General features: G+C 41.4%; 1 protein-coding gene across 6 annotated transcripts in view; it reads right to left on the bottom strand.

Moving 5' to 3' along the window:
* The window catches only part of DYM (dymeclin), a 228,848-nt gene extending 211,048 nt beyond the window's left edge, over positions 1–17,800 (bottom strand). The window contains exons 1-3 of one of the 6 annotated variants that reach the window (XM_080636968.1): positions 17,762–17,790; positions 13,929–14,040; positions 5,676–5,853 (exon numbers count right to left, since the gene is read on the bottom strand). In XM_080636968.1, the coding sequence (XP_080493094.1) occupies positions 5,676–5,815 (140 nt within the window). In that variant the 5' untranslated portion in view covers positions 5,816–5,853; positions 13,929–14,040; positions 17,762–17,790. Of the gene's footprint in view, positions 1–5,675; positions 5,854–13,928; positions 14,041–17,761 lie in introns of those variants that run through there. The other 5 variants (XM_080636967.1, XM_080636969.1, XM_080636971.1 and 2 more) reach the window with 5 other exon arrangements.
* Positions 17,801–19,291: the final 1,491 nt, after the last annotated feature.

Raw genomic sequence — 19,291 nt, 5'->3', positions numbered from 1 at the left:
TGATAAGAATAAGGCCCAAACCTTAAGAATAAGCCCCAGGAAACTAATTCTCCATAAAAGAGAAGAAAAAACCCCCAAGGGAATGTTTTCTTTCCTCTCAGTACAGCTTTTTTCTTTGCCATTGAACATAAAACTTAAGAATCAGCCCATTCAGTAAATCCATACTGTGGCAGTTTTGACTTTAAGGGACTAGTTGGAGGAAAGATGTCAAAGAACATAAAGCTGCATATAATTTATTGTACCAATTTCAAATTGTATATTAAGGCAACATAAAAGTTGCTGATTTTTATGTCTTCCTATTAAAGGCTTATGCCCACTGTTCTTAAACCAGCAACTCATTAATAACTCCAGGGAAGGAATGAAGTGGAATAGTAAATATTATATTAGCACATGATTTTCAGCAAGTTCTGTGTTAGTTAACTCTGGTTTAAGTTTTCCACCAGGAAAGAACTGTAAATAACACCACCACTAAGGAGGATGTGGATTCTTGGTAGCAACTCATTGGAGAGTCAGACAAACAAAAAGGTCTGCCTAAACGGACTGCTAAGACTCCAAAGTAAACCTCACAGCTTTTGCTCATAATAACCAAAAAATCATCTAGAAAGCTGTATTTCATTTTTCCAATACCTAAACACTACTCAGATTGATAAGTCAGCCACCAGAATCATAGGAAGTGGCAGATTCAAGAGGTTTTATACAATTTTAATTCAGTTCCCATGAATCTGTTCTGTGCAACAAAGAAAGAATCATAAAGAAAAAGGACACATAGGAGTGAGAATTTAGACCACCAAGTATTTCCTAATAGATGAAACCAGAAACTTCTCAGCAGACACATCTGTAGCCTAAGAGAGTTTTACCTTCCCAGCATCCACAACCTGCTTTACAGAACAGGGTATCACAATACGCCTTTTACAATGAAAAGCATCAGGCAACTCAAAACTGAATTGCTGATAGCTTTTCCTTATACTATCACTTGTGTATAAAAACATATATATATAATTATATATATACACACATACATATATATGACTCCTAAATTCTGTAAGGCTGCAGTGGCTTTATTTGCCAAATGCCAGAGACTGGCTCTGGCTTTTACCATCACTTATGCAAGGGGAGTCACAGGTAGTGTGCAGGGATTCACTGTCAGCTCATTCCTAACTGCTGATGGCTGATTCATCATCAGGGTTTGTGAATGCACAGACCAGAACTACACCCACTTAATATTCTGTCTTACTATGTGCTTAACTACTAAGAAAATCAACATTATGAGAGGAAGAACAAACAGCCCAGAAAAGCAGAATATTACAGCCAGCTCTGCTTTGATCACGCACTTTCACGTTCATTTTTGGATGGAACAGCAGGTTTAAACAATCCCACGTTTTAACCCAACAGTCTGCTGTGCCCCAAAAATCAATCTCTCATTGTGCCAGAATTGTTTGGTGGTGCCATGCTATGAATCACTCTAGAGAATTAACTTGGCTAAAAAATATACACTTCTTTTTGCTCTGTTGTTTTTTAGACAGATTAGTTTCTTATTAAACCCACGGCAGACCTGAATAAATACTGGAAGGGACAGTGAAAGGGCAGGAGTGCCTTGAATCAATGCTGCTGACAGAGACACAGCAACTTCACAGTTAGTAGCACTGGTATTTGGCAAACCCCATTCCCCCCTGCAAACTACCTTGTGTTCTTCACAGAAACAGATGAAAAAGCTAACTGTACTGAAAAAAATAAGTCTAGCAAAGAAGATGTGGCTGAGTAAATGAGTAATACTTAAGAACTATACACGGAACCACAAAGATTAACACATATGATCAGGTACGGATGGGGAGACAAAGCAAAGAGAGAGAACCAGGCTGATGGGAAATGGATAGGTAGAGGAAGAGATGAACCAAACTGAAAGGGGAAAGTGATAAAAGCAACATAATGACAAAGAAAGAAAAGAGTATGAAGTGCTGAGAAAAGCAAAGCATAACAAAATGAGGACATGAGAGCAAGGAAAGCAGTGCCATTAAAAATGCCATCTGATATGTTATCACACTTTCATCCTTCTCACATTAGAAAACCAGTAATTCACCAACTACCAAACCGAGGCCCTGGGCTTCTGATTTTGGGGATTAAGAGACTGTTGTTCCTCAGAAGATCCAACTCAGTCTGGTAGCCCGAAATATCTTCCTTTGGCCTTCCTTTTGTACCTGGACTAATTCAGAACAGCTTCCATAAAGCAAAGAACTATCCACACATTCAAAAGGGAGAAAGCATGCACTGGAGAGTGTTAAAAATCTAACACTGATTCACACTGATCACTTTACACCTACTTACACACTGATTCAGGCTTCCCTTCAATGTATCACAAGTACCCTTTCACCTTCCTTGCAGATACCAGTTCCTTGGAATGGGCAAGGTTACCTGACAGCAAGGTGAATCTGTTGGGCATCAGTTGCTGAAAGGATGCAATCTACCCTGGCCCTACCACCTCCCAAATATTACTGAGTTTTCAATGGGGTTTTTTTGTTGCTGGTTTCTTTCTCTGCTCCTGTGCATTTTCCTAGTACCTTCTCATAAAATCCTAGACTAGTTCGTGTTGGAAAGGACCTTAAGATCATCTAGTTCCAAACTCCCCTGCCATGGGCAGCGACAGCTCACACTAAACCATGTCACTGAAGGCTCTGTCCAACCTGGCCTTGAACACCACCAGGGATGGAGCATTTACCACTTCTTTGGGCAACCTGTTCCAGTGCCTTACCACCCTCACAGTAACAAACTTCTTCCTTATATCTAACCTGAACTTGCCCTGTTTCACTTTAAACCCACTTCCCCTTGTCCTATCACTAGAGTCCCTGATGAAGAGATCCTCTCTGGCGTCCTTATAGGCCCCTTTCAGTTACTGGAAGGCTGCTCTGAGTATGTTTTTCTCCTCCTCTTTCCCTGTAGTACTGCCATACGTAGAACAGAAGTATGTTCAAAACAGCATCCAGAGAATAAAAGCCTCTTCTTGCGGATCCGATCAGTCCCCTCTTTCCAAAAGTCTGAGGAAGATGGATAGATCTTTCACTCTTGAGTATTACCAATTACCTCCAGGAAAACAACACAAACATTTATGCGATTCCCATTAACATTTGCCAACAGTCCCTAATTTTGCAACACACAACTAAAAAAACCGTAATTTGAAAACAGAATAAAACTTAAAAAATCTGTCCTGTTTGATAGTGAAAACCAGCTCCTTTCCACAAGTCACAAACTGCCACCTTGCTGCTGTCAGAAGTGTGACCTGCGCTCAAGCCTCATTAAAAAAAAAAAGAATTGAATTGAAATCTTGTGAAATATCAATCTCAAAAATGAACATTGACCTCTATTGTTCTGTCGCTGCAGGCAAGGTTAGCTGATTTAAACAATGGCTGAGGGCGCTGTGCAGCCAATATCACCTGGCATCATTTGTCAAATGGTTCTTTCAGGTAGATGCAACTTAATGGAAAATTTCTGTTTCCTTCCAATTAAGCCGCACAAAAGACGCCTCTCAATTCTCTTGTAACTGCTAGGTAAGTGCACCATCTGGTGGTCAGACAATTAAACCATCAACACGCTTTTGGATCCGGTTTTTTGTTTGCTTTGGGGCTTTTGGTATTGGTGGTTTTTTTGGGGGTGATGGGACTGTTTTGGATTTTTTTTTAAGCAATATTACTCTGCATTGGATCTGATTCCATGAGGTAAGAACAAAAAAAGCTGTAAAGCAAGCTAGGAAAAATTCCTTTACTTTGGTGGGTGAGAGAAGAGCAGAACAACTGAAAAGAATTGCTGGGGGTTTATATATATCTATTTCCCCTAAAACCAAAACAAAACTATATAGTACTATATGGATTCTTGGAATATTTTCCATCTTCACAGAATCATCATATTATCCTAGAATGGTTTGGGTTGGAAGGGATCTCTAAGTTCATCCAGTTCTAACCCTCTGCCACAGGAGGGATACCTTCCACCAAGCCAAGTTGCTTCAAGGCCTGTCTTGAACACAGCCAGGGATGGGGCAGCCACAGCTTCTCTGGCACCCTGTGCCAGCGCCTCAGCACCCTCACAGTAAATTTTGCTCATTATGGGTATGCTGTAATTAGTTCGTATGCCTTCAGGGATCCTGGAGAACAACTGCTCCCTCACACACCAACAGTTACATACTGCCCCCTGCCAGCATCACAACCCTTCACAACTCTGCACCTTCTGCTGATCCCCTGCTATTCTCTCCATGCAGAAGCCAAAATCCTTCCTCTTCCTCAGTCTTTACAAAAATAACACCTAGTACGTGCCTCCGCGTTGTTTAACCATTTTCCCTCCCAGTTGTGTGAACTTTCACTTACTCACAAGCACTCAGTAGAAGACAACAAATTATCTACCTTATCTGTGTTAGAAAGATAAATGTGATTCTTTGCTTTTCAGAAGGTACTTTGCAAAAGATAGAGCACAGAGGCAAGTCAGATAACACGTAAGCTATACCTCACTAGAAATCGTATTCCATTCAAACATTAATTTACGTTCAAGGTTTGAGACCTCATGAACCTGCACTAGTTTTTCACCTTCTGAATAAAAAAAAAAAAACCTAAACAAACCAACCTTTGACTGCCATTCATTTTCACAAGAGCTCTGTTTAACAACAAAAATAATCACAGAATCATAAATAAGAAACAAAAAGATAACAATAAAATTTGCCAAAACACCTCTCAAACATATGTCAAATTTCTTAAAGACTGAAAGTGTTCCCCATTTTAGCACTCATACATTGTGTTCTACTTAAACCTACTACACAAATGTGTTTAGCTGTAGTCTCCTGTGACTCTGTATGAAAAAGCTAGGTCCTTTGCAAGGAAATACTGCTAATAAAACAGGGTAAATAAGACATTCACTTGATAGAAAAGTGTCAGATGGTACTGTAAACTAAAAAACAGTTTAAGTACTATCTAGAAGTATTAAGTAATACCAGATGGTCCTTGTGAGACTGATAATCACCCACCAGGCCAATGAATTTAGCCATGGACTTGGGTTAACATAAATCACAAAGACTTATATTCTGCATTTCTGGAGATATGCTACGGATCCTCTAAAAAAATACCAGTTCTGTTTATACCTACACCACTTACAAAAGTGAAAAGACACGCAGAATTTGAATTTCAAATATTTAGAAAATACAAAAGACTTGGAGACAAGTTCCAAGCTTCTTTTTAAAATGTGAAAGGGGAAAAAAAGGCATACAGACTAAGAAACTCAATACCTAACATACAGCTAAAACATGCAAGATGTAGAATTCACTGTAAGTTGAGAGAAAACATCACACATTGGAATCTTCATTAACTCCAGAGAATTCCTCAAAGAAAGATAAAAGTGAGGACCCCAAAACAATCAAAAAATACCCAACCAAAAGAAAAAAGCTGCTCCCAACACTACAGACCCTACTTCTGATCCTTCCCAGCTACCAGTAGCATGAACAGTAATTATAGCTATTACAAAGGAACCCACAGAGATGGAAGAGGTGGTGGAAAGCGTTAGAAACAACTGTCCATTTTACCTAGGCATTTATAGCTCCCTACCTAAAGCAGGGATAATTAACATAACCCACTCATTTGCTTTCAGACTTATCACTTCTATAAATATATTATCAAAGTTCAGTTCCTCAACAAGCACCCTCTTACCTGTTTGTTGGAGTGGTAAAACTAAAAGACAGCAGCTGATTCCAGAACGGGTCATTCTCAGAGATGGGCTCTGCTCCTGATAACTTTTTTAAGTACTCGTTTTCTGGAAGCTCACTGATGCTGCTGCTATTTGCTCCCATCTTCTTTGTTTGGCAAATAGGTTTCTAAATCTTCATTTCTTCAAGAAAAAAAAAATGAAAAGGGAGAAACATTTAAAGTCTTGTGTACAAATACAGAATATACAGACCCAGAATCAGTAAAGCTTTAGTTCACAACCTTGAACAATTATTGAAATGTAGAAAACAGGCATACAGGAAGGTATTATTAAAAAGATTTTCTTTCAAAGAACTTGGGGCAATAACACCTCCAGCCAAGGAAACTAAAAGTTACTGTGCTATATACTTCAGTCATCATCTAACTTGGATTTTCATAAATCACACGGCAGCAACAGTGTCACACGTGTATCAATAACAAGGCTGCTACCAGTGCGGAAAAACTCAAGGAATTCACAATTTAAACAGAGGTGTGAAGTCAACAAACTGTTCAAAAAATGTATTTTCCAACTGAATATACATGGATAGAAAATTACTCCTGTTGTCAAGAATGGGAGTCCATCATGCAGCTAATTTCTACATGCCATCAATGATCCACACCCTGAAAGCAGACACCTTGCCAGAGCAAGGACAGTGGTTACCATGCTGCACCGTTAACCTGAGTTAAGTGAGGAAAGGTACTACTGAACCTCTTGATATTTGTAAACTAACGTGGCTGGTTCCAGCCAACTACTTCAAGGGGGGAAAGCGAAAAAATGAACACATCAGAAACAACTGTTTTTTGAAGCAACACTGCACAAGTCAGCAGGGATGTGCTCCAAAACACCTTCTCATTACTTGCTGTGTTTCACTGGATCTGTGTGAAGAATGAAAAGATTTCAATTCTTCATGCTGCTTATCAGCACTTTATAAACGATTTAATTAAAGAAAATAAAAACACCACGAGGCAATTAACTATGTGCCAGGGATGCTCCTGAGCATCTTAAACATTTCCAGGACATCAGCTTTAATAATCTCCCACCTTTTGAGGAGAAATAACCGTGACCAATAGCTTTAGAAGTTTGTATTTAAAAAAGCACCCCCATCAAGATAAAATTGCTGTGCAACATATTACTGTGAAACCTAAATATTCACTCCTCAGCTGGCATAAGACAGAAGAACAGAGACTGCTATATCAGAAGCTGCAACACCTCCCTTGGTCTCAATAGGATTTGTTCCAAGAATTACTCCAGTACTGATTTTCTTAGACCCTTATTTGCAGAAGCAATTACTTCCAGAAAAGAGCATTCTAGTAGCAGTTTATATTAATACAGATCAGTACAAAAATGAAGAGAAATTACTATTAAGAAATAGAGACGCCATGAAAAGCTGCAATCATAGAATCATAGAATAGTTTGGTTTGGAAGAGGCATTCAAAGGTCATTTGGTCCAAAGCCCCTGCAGTGAGCAGGGACACCTTCAACTAGATGAGATGTCTGCAGCCATCGCAAAGGCTACCTGAAGAACTTATATTCAAGATTTAGAGGGAATGCACAGTACCCAAGTATTTCAGAAACAAGAAAGCGCCAGAACAGATGGACAGTAGAATACAGAATAATTAATACTATTAAGTAATAAAGAGGTCTTTAAAACCTGACACCCCACAAAAATGAGGAAAATGTTTATTGTTTTCTAAATTTTGTTTGCAAGGGACACTATAGGCTAGGAAAATACCACTCCACACTCCTTCCCCTTCATTCCAGGGCTCCATCCTCCACTATCACTATTCACTGCTCTAGCAGACAATGAGATGAAACTTTACACTGAATCAGTATATCCGTTCTCATTCCAACTCCACTGCTGTAACTCATTCTGTTATCATTCACCCAGGGAGCTCTAGTTTTATAACGCAGTTTAGTTTCTACCACTTCCCTTTATATCTGACCAAAGGAGAGAGAGATACAATGACCTTATAACCTTATATATGTCTCATATAGCAAAAAAACTTCAGACAATACTGTTTATAGCATTTGCAGAAGTCATTTTCGCCATGAAGACTACCTGGAGGAAGAGAAATATAAAAGCAACCTAGGAGTAAAAAGGGAAGTTGGTGCCAGGGAATTCTGTGAAGAAGCAATAAAGGATTATAAAATGTAATTAGTTTAAGAGGATTTACAGAACTTTGGTTGAATGCTTACTCACCCAACAGAACGAATGCAGCTAACCTACACACAAGTTTTGCTGCCTCAAAGAAAAAAGATCAACACTCAGTGTACGCTACCTTTGAAACAAAGCCAACGAATACAGAAGCAATAGAATACAGAGGAGAAACCAAATTTTGCGTAATATCAGGGAATTTTGGATCATCACTTAGAAGTAGAATCAAGGTTCAGCTTGTACATGGGCATATCAGCTCTGCAGCCCCTGGTTTGTACATGTCTTTAAGGTCCCTTCCAACACAAACCAGTCTGGGATTCGGTAACCCCATCACATCTCTGTTAAGCTATGTGCTCCTTTATATTCTCATCCATCTGTATGTTGGTTAAAGCAGTAGAGGTTCCAATCTTTAGATGACATAAAAGGTCACATAATTTGGAACACAACTGCCACTGTATTTTTGAAATTGTACCTAATCCTCACTTGCCCATGATTTTCATAGAATCAGAGCCCCCACCACACAGCAAGGTAAGCCAAGGGGTTCCCAAAGCCACTTCAGAAGACCAAGTTGAACAGCTTCTGCTTAGTCATGTGCTGAGGCAGGACAGCCACACTAAGCACCAAATAACAGGAAATCCCCATTGTCCTGAATTCAGCTGTAACAGTTATTTTTCTCCTTCTTAGTAGCTGGTGCTTATACTACGACACCCATTCATTCCAAAAAAGTCAGTTCCAACCCTTGAAGTAAATTATCAATGAAATCTAATTTTTTTTTTCTGGAAATACATGAGAAGAGAAGAGAAGAGAAGAGAAGAGAAGAGAAGAGAAGAGAAGAGAAGAGAAGAGAAGAGAAGAGAAGAGAAGAGAAGAGAAGAGAAGAGAAGAGAAGAGAAGAGAAAAGAAAAGAAAAGAAAAGAAAAGAAAAGAAAAGAAAAGAAAAGAAAAGAAAAGAAAAGAAAAGAAAAGAAAAAAGAAAAGAAAAGAAAAAGCGTGGTTCATAAAAAAAAAATAAAATTAAGTCTTCTCTTGAGAAGCATTAACTTATTTTTTTCCTTAAGAAAAAGAGACAATTTATTAGCAAGTCATTTGGTTTAACATAGTATTATTACCTCCACATACCACAACTGTTTCTATCTAAATAAACTGGGAACACCCTCAAAGAATCATAGCCTTGTCTACAACTGACATGCTTTATTAAACCCAACACTTTCTTAGTCCTAGAACTGGGCTCCATGATGTAGCAGCAGACCTTTCAGAGTAAACACAAAGAAGTTTGTCTTGCACGAGGACTCATCCCAAACTCAAATAGCTATGGGTAGGTAGAAATCCTGAGTTTACTGTTCCTTCTAAAAGATTTTAATATCGATTATTAACAGTGTTTACAAGAACACAATTTTTCCCTCTTCAAGTTGGAACCAATTCAGCAGTACATACATGCTGTGTCTGAGCCCGTGACTCAAGGTACAGCATGTGTACTGCTGAACCTGGAAAAAAACTTGTCACGCTCTCTAAACCTTCTAATTAAATAATTTCAGGTAAGTAATTACAGCTCCACCAGGTAATAGATCTCCTACGGGTCTCACAACTTAACTCCCGATGTTGGCATTTTGCTAATCTGTCCAGTATAGCCAGTTCCCCCTTCCAAAGCTAATCTCAACGCGGTCGTCTGGCTGAGCCTGCAGACAACCTGAATAATGAAGATTACATACAGCTGTGGTTTGTTGTTTTGGGGTTTGGGGGTTTTATGTTTGGTTGGTTTGGGTTTTGTGGTTTGGTTTAAGTTAATACTTTAAAGTGTAAGAATTTGAGGCAGTCAAGCAGATGACTTCACCATCTGAGATCTGCTTTGTAGGTTGGGTCTTTAACACAACCATATTAAAATAAATAAAGTGATGCTATTCTACATTTGAAAACCTAAAAGATTTCATTTCCATACATAACAGCACTTGGTTACCTTCATAGTTTGCTGCTTTATAAACTAAAATTAATGGACATTGCTCTCCTTTCCAGCAAAGCAGCCAATGCCACTGTAAAGATGAGAACATTTGAGATGTAATGCTGCTTATTCAAGTATTATCAAAGCTGCTGCACTGAGGTTTTTGGCCGATTCCTATTTGCTTCCAAGAACTTCAGGTTTCAGACCATCTTTCACCTATAAGACACCAAAACGTCCCACAAAATCCTAACATAAAACTTCCCCCCCAGTTACAAGATTACTGCAACATATATATACTTCTCTCCACACAATGGAAGCTACATTGACAGTAGGTATTATTCAGCTCCAGTATTTGAATTTCACTGTCCACACAATATATTTGAATTCTGTCTACTTACTTGTATGACAATAATACTTATACCTGAACCCAGGACAACACCTAAGGATCAAATGCTTTGTGGACTAAGTATCACACACAACACATATCTACACAACTAATAAACAGATACAGCATAAAAGATAAAGAACAGTCTGACAAAACTTAAGTTACATCTTGCAGACATATATTCACATGCAGGATCAGAGCGGTCTCACAGTAGCTGCATAGCCCTCAGGTTTGTCCATGGGAAACATCTCTTCAATGCCTTTTCTCCTGCTTTATTAGACCAGGGAAAGCTGCAGTAAACCAGAAGCCCTGCTTCTTTTGACACCTTTATTAAGCTCCTCAAAACCAGCAATCCAGCTTTTGCAACTCACTAGCCTATTTCTGTATTCCCAAATGAGAGATTTATTCCTATTAAAATATTCCTATTTTCCAGGCAAGACACAAAATATCTCAGAACATCTCCAGGCCCACTGAAAGAGAGGCAATCAAACTGAAGACGGGAGATCGGATAACTCCAAGCTGACCTCAGCAAGCACCTGCATGTACTGCTTTAATACTCACCCCTCTGCATCTTGGCTTTGCCAATCCTCTGCCACGTTTCATCACATCCCAAAGACTGCTGAAACTTTCTGATGAAAGAGATGTTATTTCTGTCCATCAGTTAAGCAACACAGCCTTCTGGGACACAAAAGAAACCACAGGATCACAGAATCCCAGACTGGGTTGGGTTGGAAGGGGCCTTAGAGCTCATCCAGTTCCAACCTCCTGCCACGGGCAGGGACACCTTCCACTAGGGCAGGCTGCTCCAAGCCCCTGCGTCCAACCTGGCCTTGAACACTGCCAGGGATGGGGCAGCCACAGCTTCTCTGGGCACCCTGTGCCAGCGCCTCAGCACCCTCACAGGGAAGAGCTTCTGCCTAATGCCTGGAAGCTTCTCTATAGTGTCCCTGGAGCCTTCTCCTCTCCAGGCTGACCCAGCCCAGCTCTCTCAGCCTGGCTCCAGAGCAGAGCTGCTCCAGCCTTCGCAGCATCTCTGTGGCCTCCTCTGGACTTGCTCCAACAGCTCTTATTAAATGAGCACTGATACTGGAAAACCAAAGAGATTTGATATCAGCAGCTAAACCAGAGTTTCTCTTCCCTAAGTCATCTGTAGTTGCTTCCTGCCCACTTCCAGAAAAGAAGGCAACAGTCAACAGATCCTGTAATTTAAATTGCAGTTAACTCACTGAAGCATGAACGTAGGTATCTGAAAACCAAAGTGACACTGCTCCCTCCCTTAAAAGGGACGGCTTTGCAGCTTTCCATGCATAAAAAGTGTTTATTCCACTGTACCTGCTTGGGGAATTGTTCTGGTGTTGTTAGTGAGGCTGGGGAAAAAGAATACACGACAAGAGATGTGACTTGATCTTTCTTCATAGATAAAAAGCACTCACACCAATATTTCACTCACAGCAAGAGATCATTCATACCCCAAAATGAGGTACAAAAGCATATGAATTTTGGGTTTACCAATTAAGTTGGTAACATTTTGCTAAACAAAAGTGATGAGGCAGAAATACACAGCAATAAGAATTCATGCCTGTAACAGGAGCTTGAGGGGGGTAAGGAAAAATCTTCACAATCCTCAGAATTTAGGAAATTTTGCCTTTTTGAATCAGAGAAAAGCACTGAAACAATCTCTGCTTTTAAAGCATGTTAATGAGTCAAAATATTTGAGCTAAAACTTAATGTCTGGCAATCATCAAATGCAGTCAATCCACTACTAAGAATTCACGTTCTTTTATATGCCAGCCGCTTAAAACCAAGCAGCTTGGGAGATTTCAGAGCACAATTAATGCATCCTTCATGACTAGAAATTAAAAACACTTCCTACTGATTTTAAGTTAATGACTATTGCAGGAAAGACTGTGCTCATTTTACTTTTCACTGCACTGACTCGTAATTTTCCTCCTCTTTTCTGCTGCATGCTTAGCAACCACTCCTTTCTCCAATTCCCTCTACCCACACCCCTTAATCTTCCAAACTGAAAGTGTTCAGACACATGCGGTGACCCCCAAAAAAAGAGAAAAAAATATAAGGTTTTGTGCAGGAGACAAGCTGTTTTTGTGAAAAATACGTTATATCTCCTCTTCTAGAGAACCTTGTTGACCATAAAGGATTCTGTTTTTGCAACCTGGAGGTAAATACCATCTTTTATAGCTTTCAAGTTATTGTTCAAATTGTCTATTTGACCAATATCTAGAAATACCTCTATTTTTCCTGTACCCACTATTTTTCAGACTCTATCAAGTTCAATAGTTACTGTCTGAGGTCATGAAAGTCCCCTTATGTCTACAGTCTTTTAAAATACATTTTTCTGCACCACAGGACACTAACCATTCACAAGGTACCAAAGCGTGTTTCCTTAAAGCTCAATACCTGAAGACAGATGTACTTTTGAACAGCAGTTAATAAATACAACACAATTATGAAGTGGTCCACACAATGCTTAAGTACAAGAAAAATAAAGAAAATGCCATCTTCAGGTCTTTAGGTAGCTCTCAATAAAAATTATCTGACTTGACCACTCTTTAGTCTGCTGGATGAACAATCACAGCATCTTTTTTCATCCTACTGTAACTTGTTCTAGTGCCTTCCTCTTCTGCAGCAAGAGCAGCACTGCACTGACATTAGCATGGTCCTTACAGGTTCCACTGAAGCCTAAAGAGTCTTGCACATAGTAGAAGTGATTAATCTTGATAGATTTACTGCAGGCAAAGAAGGCCACTCATAGGGAAGGCAAACAGCAGCTGCAAAAACCAGTGAAGATACTGTGTTTTCTGCTCCAGTTCCTTTCCCACACCATTTTACGTAGGAGTCAGTCATCAATAAAAGCCTAATTCTGAAGAGCACAATCTGCTCACTTCACATCCCACCTACAGGACAGTTGTTCTGCTCACAGCTGAAGAAGCGATTTTTCAAGACCTTTTTGGTTAGGTGTATTTCAAGCAGAAGAAATGGGATATGAGCAGGAGAAATGGGATCTTGTGGTTGCTGACCAAACTGCTCAACAAGAGATGCTATAAATCACCTTTGTCTTTGCCAGTTCACCCTACGGTAATCTCTGAGTTTGCCAGAAAGTGATCTGGAAAGAAGGTGACAGACAAATGAAATCCTAAATTCTATAAATGAGACTAAGATGTATAGCTTATGTATTTTCCCAGTGCCATCTCAGGAGCCTAATACGTATTTTCCATATAACCACTAAGCACCAGGTTACTGTTGTGGTGATCAGATCTCCTGATTTTGATCACTAAGGAAATGACTGTTTATTAATCTCAAAATAGCTTATTTCAGATATACTACTGTCACCATCACTGGTTACCTTCAGAGTCTTGTCTCCAAATGGAACTACTGACTCATAGGGGGAAAACACTATCAAAACCTTGCCCAAACTGCCTTTCTCTAAAGTTATACAAGATCAAAAAACACTTGACATAAAAATGCCATTCCTTCTTACTGCTCCGACCTTTTGCCTGAGAACAAAAACATCTGAAACATACTGGTGTAAAAAATACAAAAATGTTACATTATGGCACTGGTCACCAATAAGGAAATATATGTGGTAAATAATAATCCTGTTTTGAAGACCTAAACCCCAAAACTGTGCTATTTCCACCCACCATGTATAAGCCCTTACATTAGCACATACCCATTAAGTGGGGTAGAAACCAATTAAATCACACAACTGATTTAACTCTTACCTCTCTCCCCTCACTCACAATGTTTTGTCAGAGGCAAGACAGCAGGAACGTACCTAACCTCCTAAAGGAGCTTTTATGGACAGGATGGACAGGATGCGAATCCCACAGACACCTGTTAAGTTCAGAGAGCCTTTATTTAACTTTTACAAGTAAATAAGCATTTATAGGATTTAAGTATTTCTTTGTCCAATTTACACACATTCAACAAAACATATCTTTAGTTCATTATAAAATTAAATACAAACTTTATAAATTCATTATAAAGTTCAATATAAAATTCCACAAGATCTGTTAGGGACTCTTTAATTTTGACCATTTTTAATCCTGCTAATTACACTCCCACACTAAATCACAATACCTGTGGCTAAACCTCCCTGAAGGTTCAAAAGCCTCTAAAATTTGTCAGGAACTAACAAAATTTTAACCTGCAAAATCTATAAAGATCCTTTTCCTGACCTCCTACATAATTCCAGTCATAGCATTTTATTAAATAATTACTGCACCCAGCCTACCAATTTGAGAGTGGAATGACAGCACCAGTTTCAGAAATACATCCTGTCATAGCGGGAAGGAGAGGTGGTGTGGGGGCAATTAAAGAAATAAAATTACCTCTATCCTCACTCTTACATTCCTACATGCCAAGTAAATGTCAGAACTCAAAAACAGTGTTTTCTGGAAGACACGCAGAGATAATTTCTTTAATTTGATTAGCAAAGTGCCATTAGAAGGAAGGAAGGCTGGGCAAGCACTGTGTAAAAGGCTCCACTTTTCTCCACCTGTTAAATAACTACTACAGGTATATAGCATATGTTTCAAAAGTCTCAAGTAGTGTAAATTCAAATACTAATCCTGCTCTTTGCAGTGGCCAGGTATTTCTTTAAAGGTTTCATTTGCCCTCACCAGTGACATTCCTGCTGCTGTACTGGAACTATAAAGAGAGAGGAACAAATTGAACTTTGAACAGGAACATCAATGGAATAAGGAGCTTAAAAAACAAATCAAGAGTACGCACAATCCATACAAAGACCTGACTACAGCTTAAGAGTATCCTGTATATCTGTACCCGTATTTCTGTTTTGACCACAACTTCTTACAGTGGCAAAAAAGACACTTTCATTACCACACATACAGCAATGGTTTTCAAAAGCACAGTTTTATACAAACTACATAATAAACCATGATGGACTAAAGTGCTGAAAATTTTGTTTGCTATGAAAATGTTTTATGATTATTGATGAATTTGCCCCCACTTTATTTTTTTAATAATCATTATACCTACTTAAAGAAGGACTTCTGGTAATCCATTAATTTACTAACATAATTAAAATGGGCAGCTGGGTAGGATATGACACAAGTCATGCTAAACTTAACAAGATTTAATCATCTGCATAGCTAGTAGCTTGGTACAGTTATCTCTTTATGGAAGGGATGTTAAAATTACTGTTACACGTACTTAAGATTTTCTCCCTATTTCACTCTCAGACATAAATAAATCTTGTGTAACAGCCAAAACGATGTTTAAAAAGGAAAAATAAATCAAACTCCTTTTAAGCTTCAAAAAGATGCTCAGATGTTCATTAAAAGGTCTGCAATTTTTTTTATACTGGTAGGTTTTGCTATATTTCAAAGCTTATACAATTATTTTGGCATCTGTACTCTTCCCACAATTGGGCATTATGCATATTTTTCCAACAGGCTATTTGTCTCTGCTTTAACTGTTTCTCACAGATAAAAAACTATCTAGAGCATAAAAAAGCATGTTACACAGAAGGCCAAATCTGTTTTGCACATATACGTAATTTTATATGATACGACACATCATGATTTATCTCGCCTATCTCCAGAGTCTGCTGCAAATGAAATTACACTTGCCAAAGTGCGCAACTACCACAAGGTGCAGTGGGCTTTCCACTGTAGAGAATACACTTTGAAGAAATGTTGTTATCACCTTTAACCATCCACTTTGACATCAGCTCACCAGCCACCAAACAGGATTTCTTACTTTTTAATATTGTCAGTCATCAGCATGTTAAAAACACGCTGGGATCTTCCTATTCACCTGATAGAAATTGCTGGAAGCACCAGAGCCATCTAAATTTGTTATGAATTTGCCATAAATACTTTCCTACTGAATTTATCATAAAACATTAAGCATTAGAAGCTGTGCTACTAAAAGATCGGCACAGGATAGGAAGAGAAGGAACGGAGGGTTCCTTCAGCCAGATGAAAGAGCTGTCCATGGGCTTCTGCTGATGCAGCAGCAACATGGAAAGCGAAAACAATTCGAGGAGAGGATGGAATGTGGCCTCCTGGAGCTCCTAGCAATTTAAGGAGCAAGGACACATTTTAACTCACCCCAAATGGAGCAAGTTCATAGAACCATAGATTAGTTTGGGATGGAAGGGACCCTCAAAGCTCATCCAGTCCAACCCCCCTGCAATGAGCAGGGACATCTTCATCTAGAACAGGTTGCCCAGAATCACATCCAGCCTGGCTTCAACGCTTTTTAGTTGGAAATTGACTAAATGGGGATTGCACAACCCAGCAGCCTGCGTTAGGAAACTAGAACCAACCACCCGGGAGCTCCTTCCTGCTCCCCCGCACTCAGAAAGTGCCCAACAGGGGAAATATTAACAACCTACTTACTTGAATAAATACCTCAAATGACTGTAACTGCAGCCCAGCGTGTTATCCCTCAGTGCACGCAATGGAAGAAATGAGATTACAACCTCGCTACACTTGGTGCAAAAGATTAAACACTAATAATAATAATTACAGAATCATACAAACACAGAATCAGAGAGCGGTTTGGGTTGGAAGGGGACCTCAAAGGTCACCCAGTTCCAACCGCCTGCCAAGGGAAGGGACACCTTCCACTAGAGCAGGCTGCTCCAAGCCCCTGTGTCCAACCTGGCCTTGAACACTGCCAGGGATGGGGCATTTATATATAAAGATGTAACAGTTCTTGCTACCAGCTCCTGTTTGAGGTCAATTTGGTCCAGGTACAGTTAATTACCAATTATTAATTGCCTGATGTGAAAGCATACAAGATACAACCTGGCATCTGTTAACGTAAAAACTCTTTTCAGCTAAGCCATTCCCCAGGCTTGCTAATCATTACCCCTGGGAGAAATGAAAACAAACAGCCAAGAGTGACCACGAGGCACAGGGAGCCTGAGCAGACCCGTTACAATGCAGAAGCAACCCCTGGAAACGACAACTCCCCGACTCCCAGAAGAAAAATGGAAAATACGACATTTTATACTGTTTTCATGAATAATAAGCGTCATTAAGAGCGCAACACCAGCAATGCGGGAGGAACGCTCTCCTACACGCTCTGACGCCCGCACTGTGGCAGCGGCCGCAGCCCCGCACCGCTGAGTGAGCCTTGGGGAGCGGGAGGGCCGGGAGGACAAAGCGGGGACGCTGCCCAGGAGCGGACACCGGCAGCGCCGGGAACTCTCCGCAGGTTCAGTGCTGAGCGCTCCCGCACCGCTGCAGCCCCTCCATCACCACAGGGAGCGGTGGGAGTCGTGACAAGGGACAACCGGCACCCTAAGGGCGCGTGGCAGCTCCCTCCGCTCCCGTCAGCACTGACCGGCGCCCACCCCCTGCGGCGGGCCGGGCCCAGAGGCACCGCCAAGGCCCCGCTTACCCCGTCAGCGGCTCCCAGTCCGCTCGCACCGCAACGCCTCAGGGCAGAAGGCGGCCGGTACCGCGGGCCCGGCCCGACTGCGGCTCCCGCGGGTCCCCCCTCCCTGCCCGGCCCGGCTCGACCCCGCTTCCCTTCCCTCAGCGGCCCGCGCGCCCCCCGCCGCCGCAGTTGCCCGTACCCACCGCCCGCGTCCGGCCTTCCACGTCGCCAACGCGCACCGCCGCGCATGCGTAGCGGTCCGCTAGGAGGGCGAAGAGAGGTGGCGCGGGGCACGCCGGGAAGTGTAGTCCTGTGGGGGGAGCCTGGCACTGGACCGAGTTCCTCCACGCCCCTGTGTCCAACCTGGCCTTGAACACTGCCAGGGATGGGGCAGCCACAGCTTCTCTGGGCACCCTGTGCCAGCCATCGCTGCTGCCTCTGGGACAGAGGAGGCCACGGAGATGCTGCGAGGGCTGGAGCAGCTCTGCTCTGGAGCCAGGCTGAGAGAGCTGGGCTGGGGCAGCCTGGAGAAGAGAAGGCTCCTGAAGGGGAGACCTGAGAGCAGCTCCAGTGCCTAAAGGGGCTGCAGGAAACCTGGAGAGGGGCTTGGGACAAGGGCCTGTAGGGACAGGCCAAGGGGAATGGCTTGAACCTGCCAGAGGGGAGACTGAGATGAGCTCTTAGGCAGAAGCTCTTCCCTGTGAGGGTGCTGAGGCGCTGGCACAGGGTGCCCAGAGAAGCTGTGGCTGCCCCATCCCTGGCAGTGTTCAAGGCCAGGTTGGACACAGGTGCTTGGAGTAAGCTGCTCCAGTGGAAGGGGTCCCTGCCCGTGGCAGGGGTTGGAACCGGAAGCGCTTTAAGGTCCCTTCCAACACCAAGCACTCTGCGATGCAATGATCTCCAAAGTGGTTTTTGTGCTGGCTCTATGAATACCCAATGGCTCCTTCAAAAGGGAAACCTTTCCCAGTATGAACAGTCCAGAGCATAATCACATTATCACAGTTTGTGATGCTAAATATGCAGCCCAGTTCTTACACACACCTATAACTGGGCTGTGCAATCCAACAGCACATGTGCAAAGGTGGGGCGCAAGCACTGCATACACATTGCCACGTAAAGCAAATATCTTGGCACAGGGTTTGGCCTCATGTTCATATGGTGTTTATCAGACCTCTGCGGCAATAAAAACCGTGCAGAGCCAACAGAGTGGCTATAGAACAGGTAGGACTGTGTGCACAAAGGAGTTGAAATACAAGTATTGCTACATCTCCCTACATGTAAACACTCCACAACATTTCAAGTAGGTTATGCTTCAAATACAATGAAAGATCAAGCAATATGATCGAAAACCACTTCTAAAGCAAGAGAGTCACAGTGTTCTAGGCCATTTCAATTAAACTGCTGCAGTCAGGTTCAGTGCAAAGCAGAAGTAATGACAGGCTGTGAAACACAAAACATGGTTTGGTTCAGTGAGCATGTTCCAACAATCAAGAAAACTGCACAGGGAAGATAATCTCTTCTTTCATGTCATTCAGTTTAATGAAACAATTAGTTCTCATTGAAGGCAAATTTAGTTAATCTAAAGTATAAATTGAGTTTCTTGCCATTTCCTTTACCTGCAGCCTCTGAAAAGACTGCTCTGTCAGCAATCATGTTCCGCATTGTGCAGAAATCAAGGAGGAATGACTCCAAGGACTTAAACTCAGCAGCATGCCCAGCAGCTCCCACA

This window comes from Psittacula echo (assembly GCF_963264785.1).
Source record: "Psittacula echo genome assembly, chromosome: Z".
In the NCBI taxonomy this organism is placed as follows: Eukaryota; Metazoa; Chordata; class Aves; order Psittaciformes; family Psittacidae; genus Psittacula; species Psittacula echo.
The sequence above is the reverse complement of the archived record's forward strand: the minus strand, read 5'-3'. Positions and strand labels throughout refer to the sequence as shown.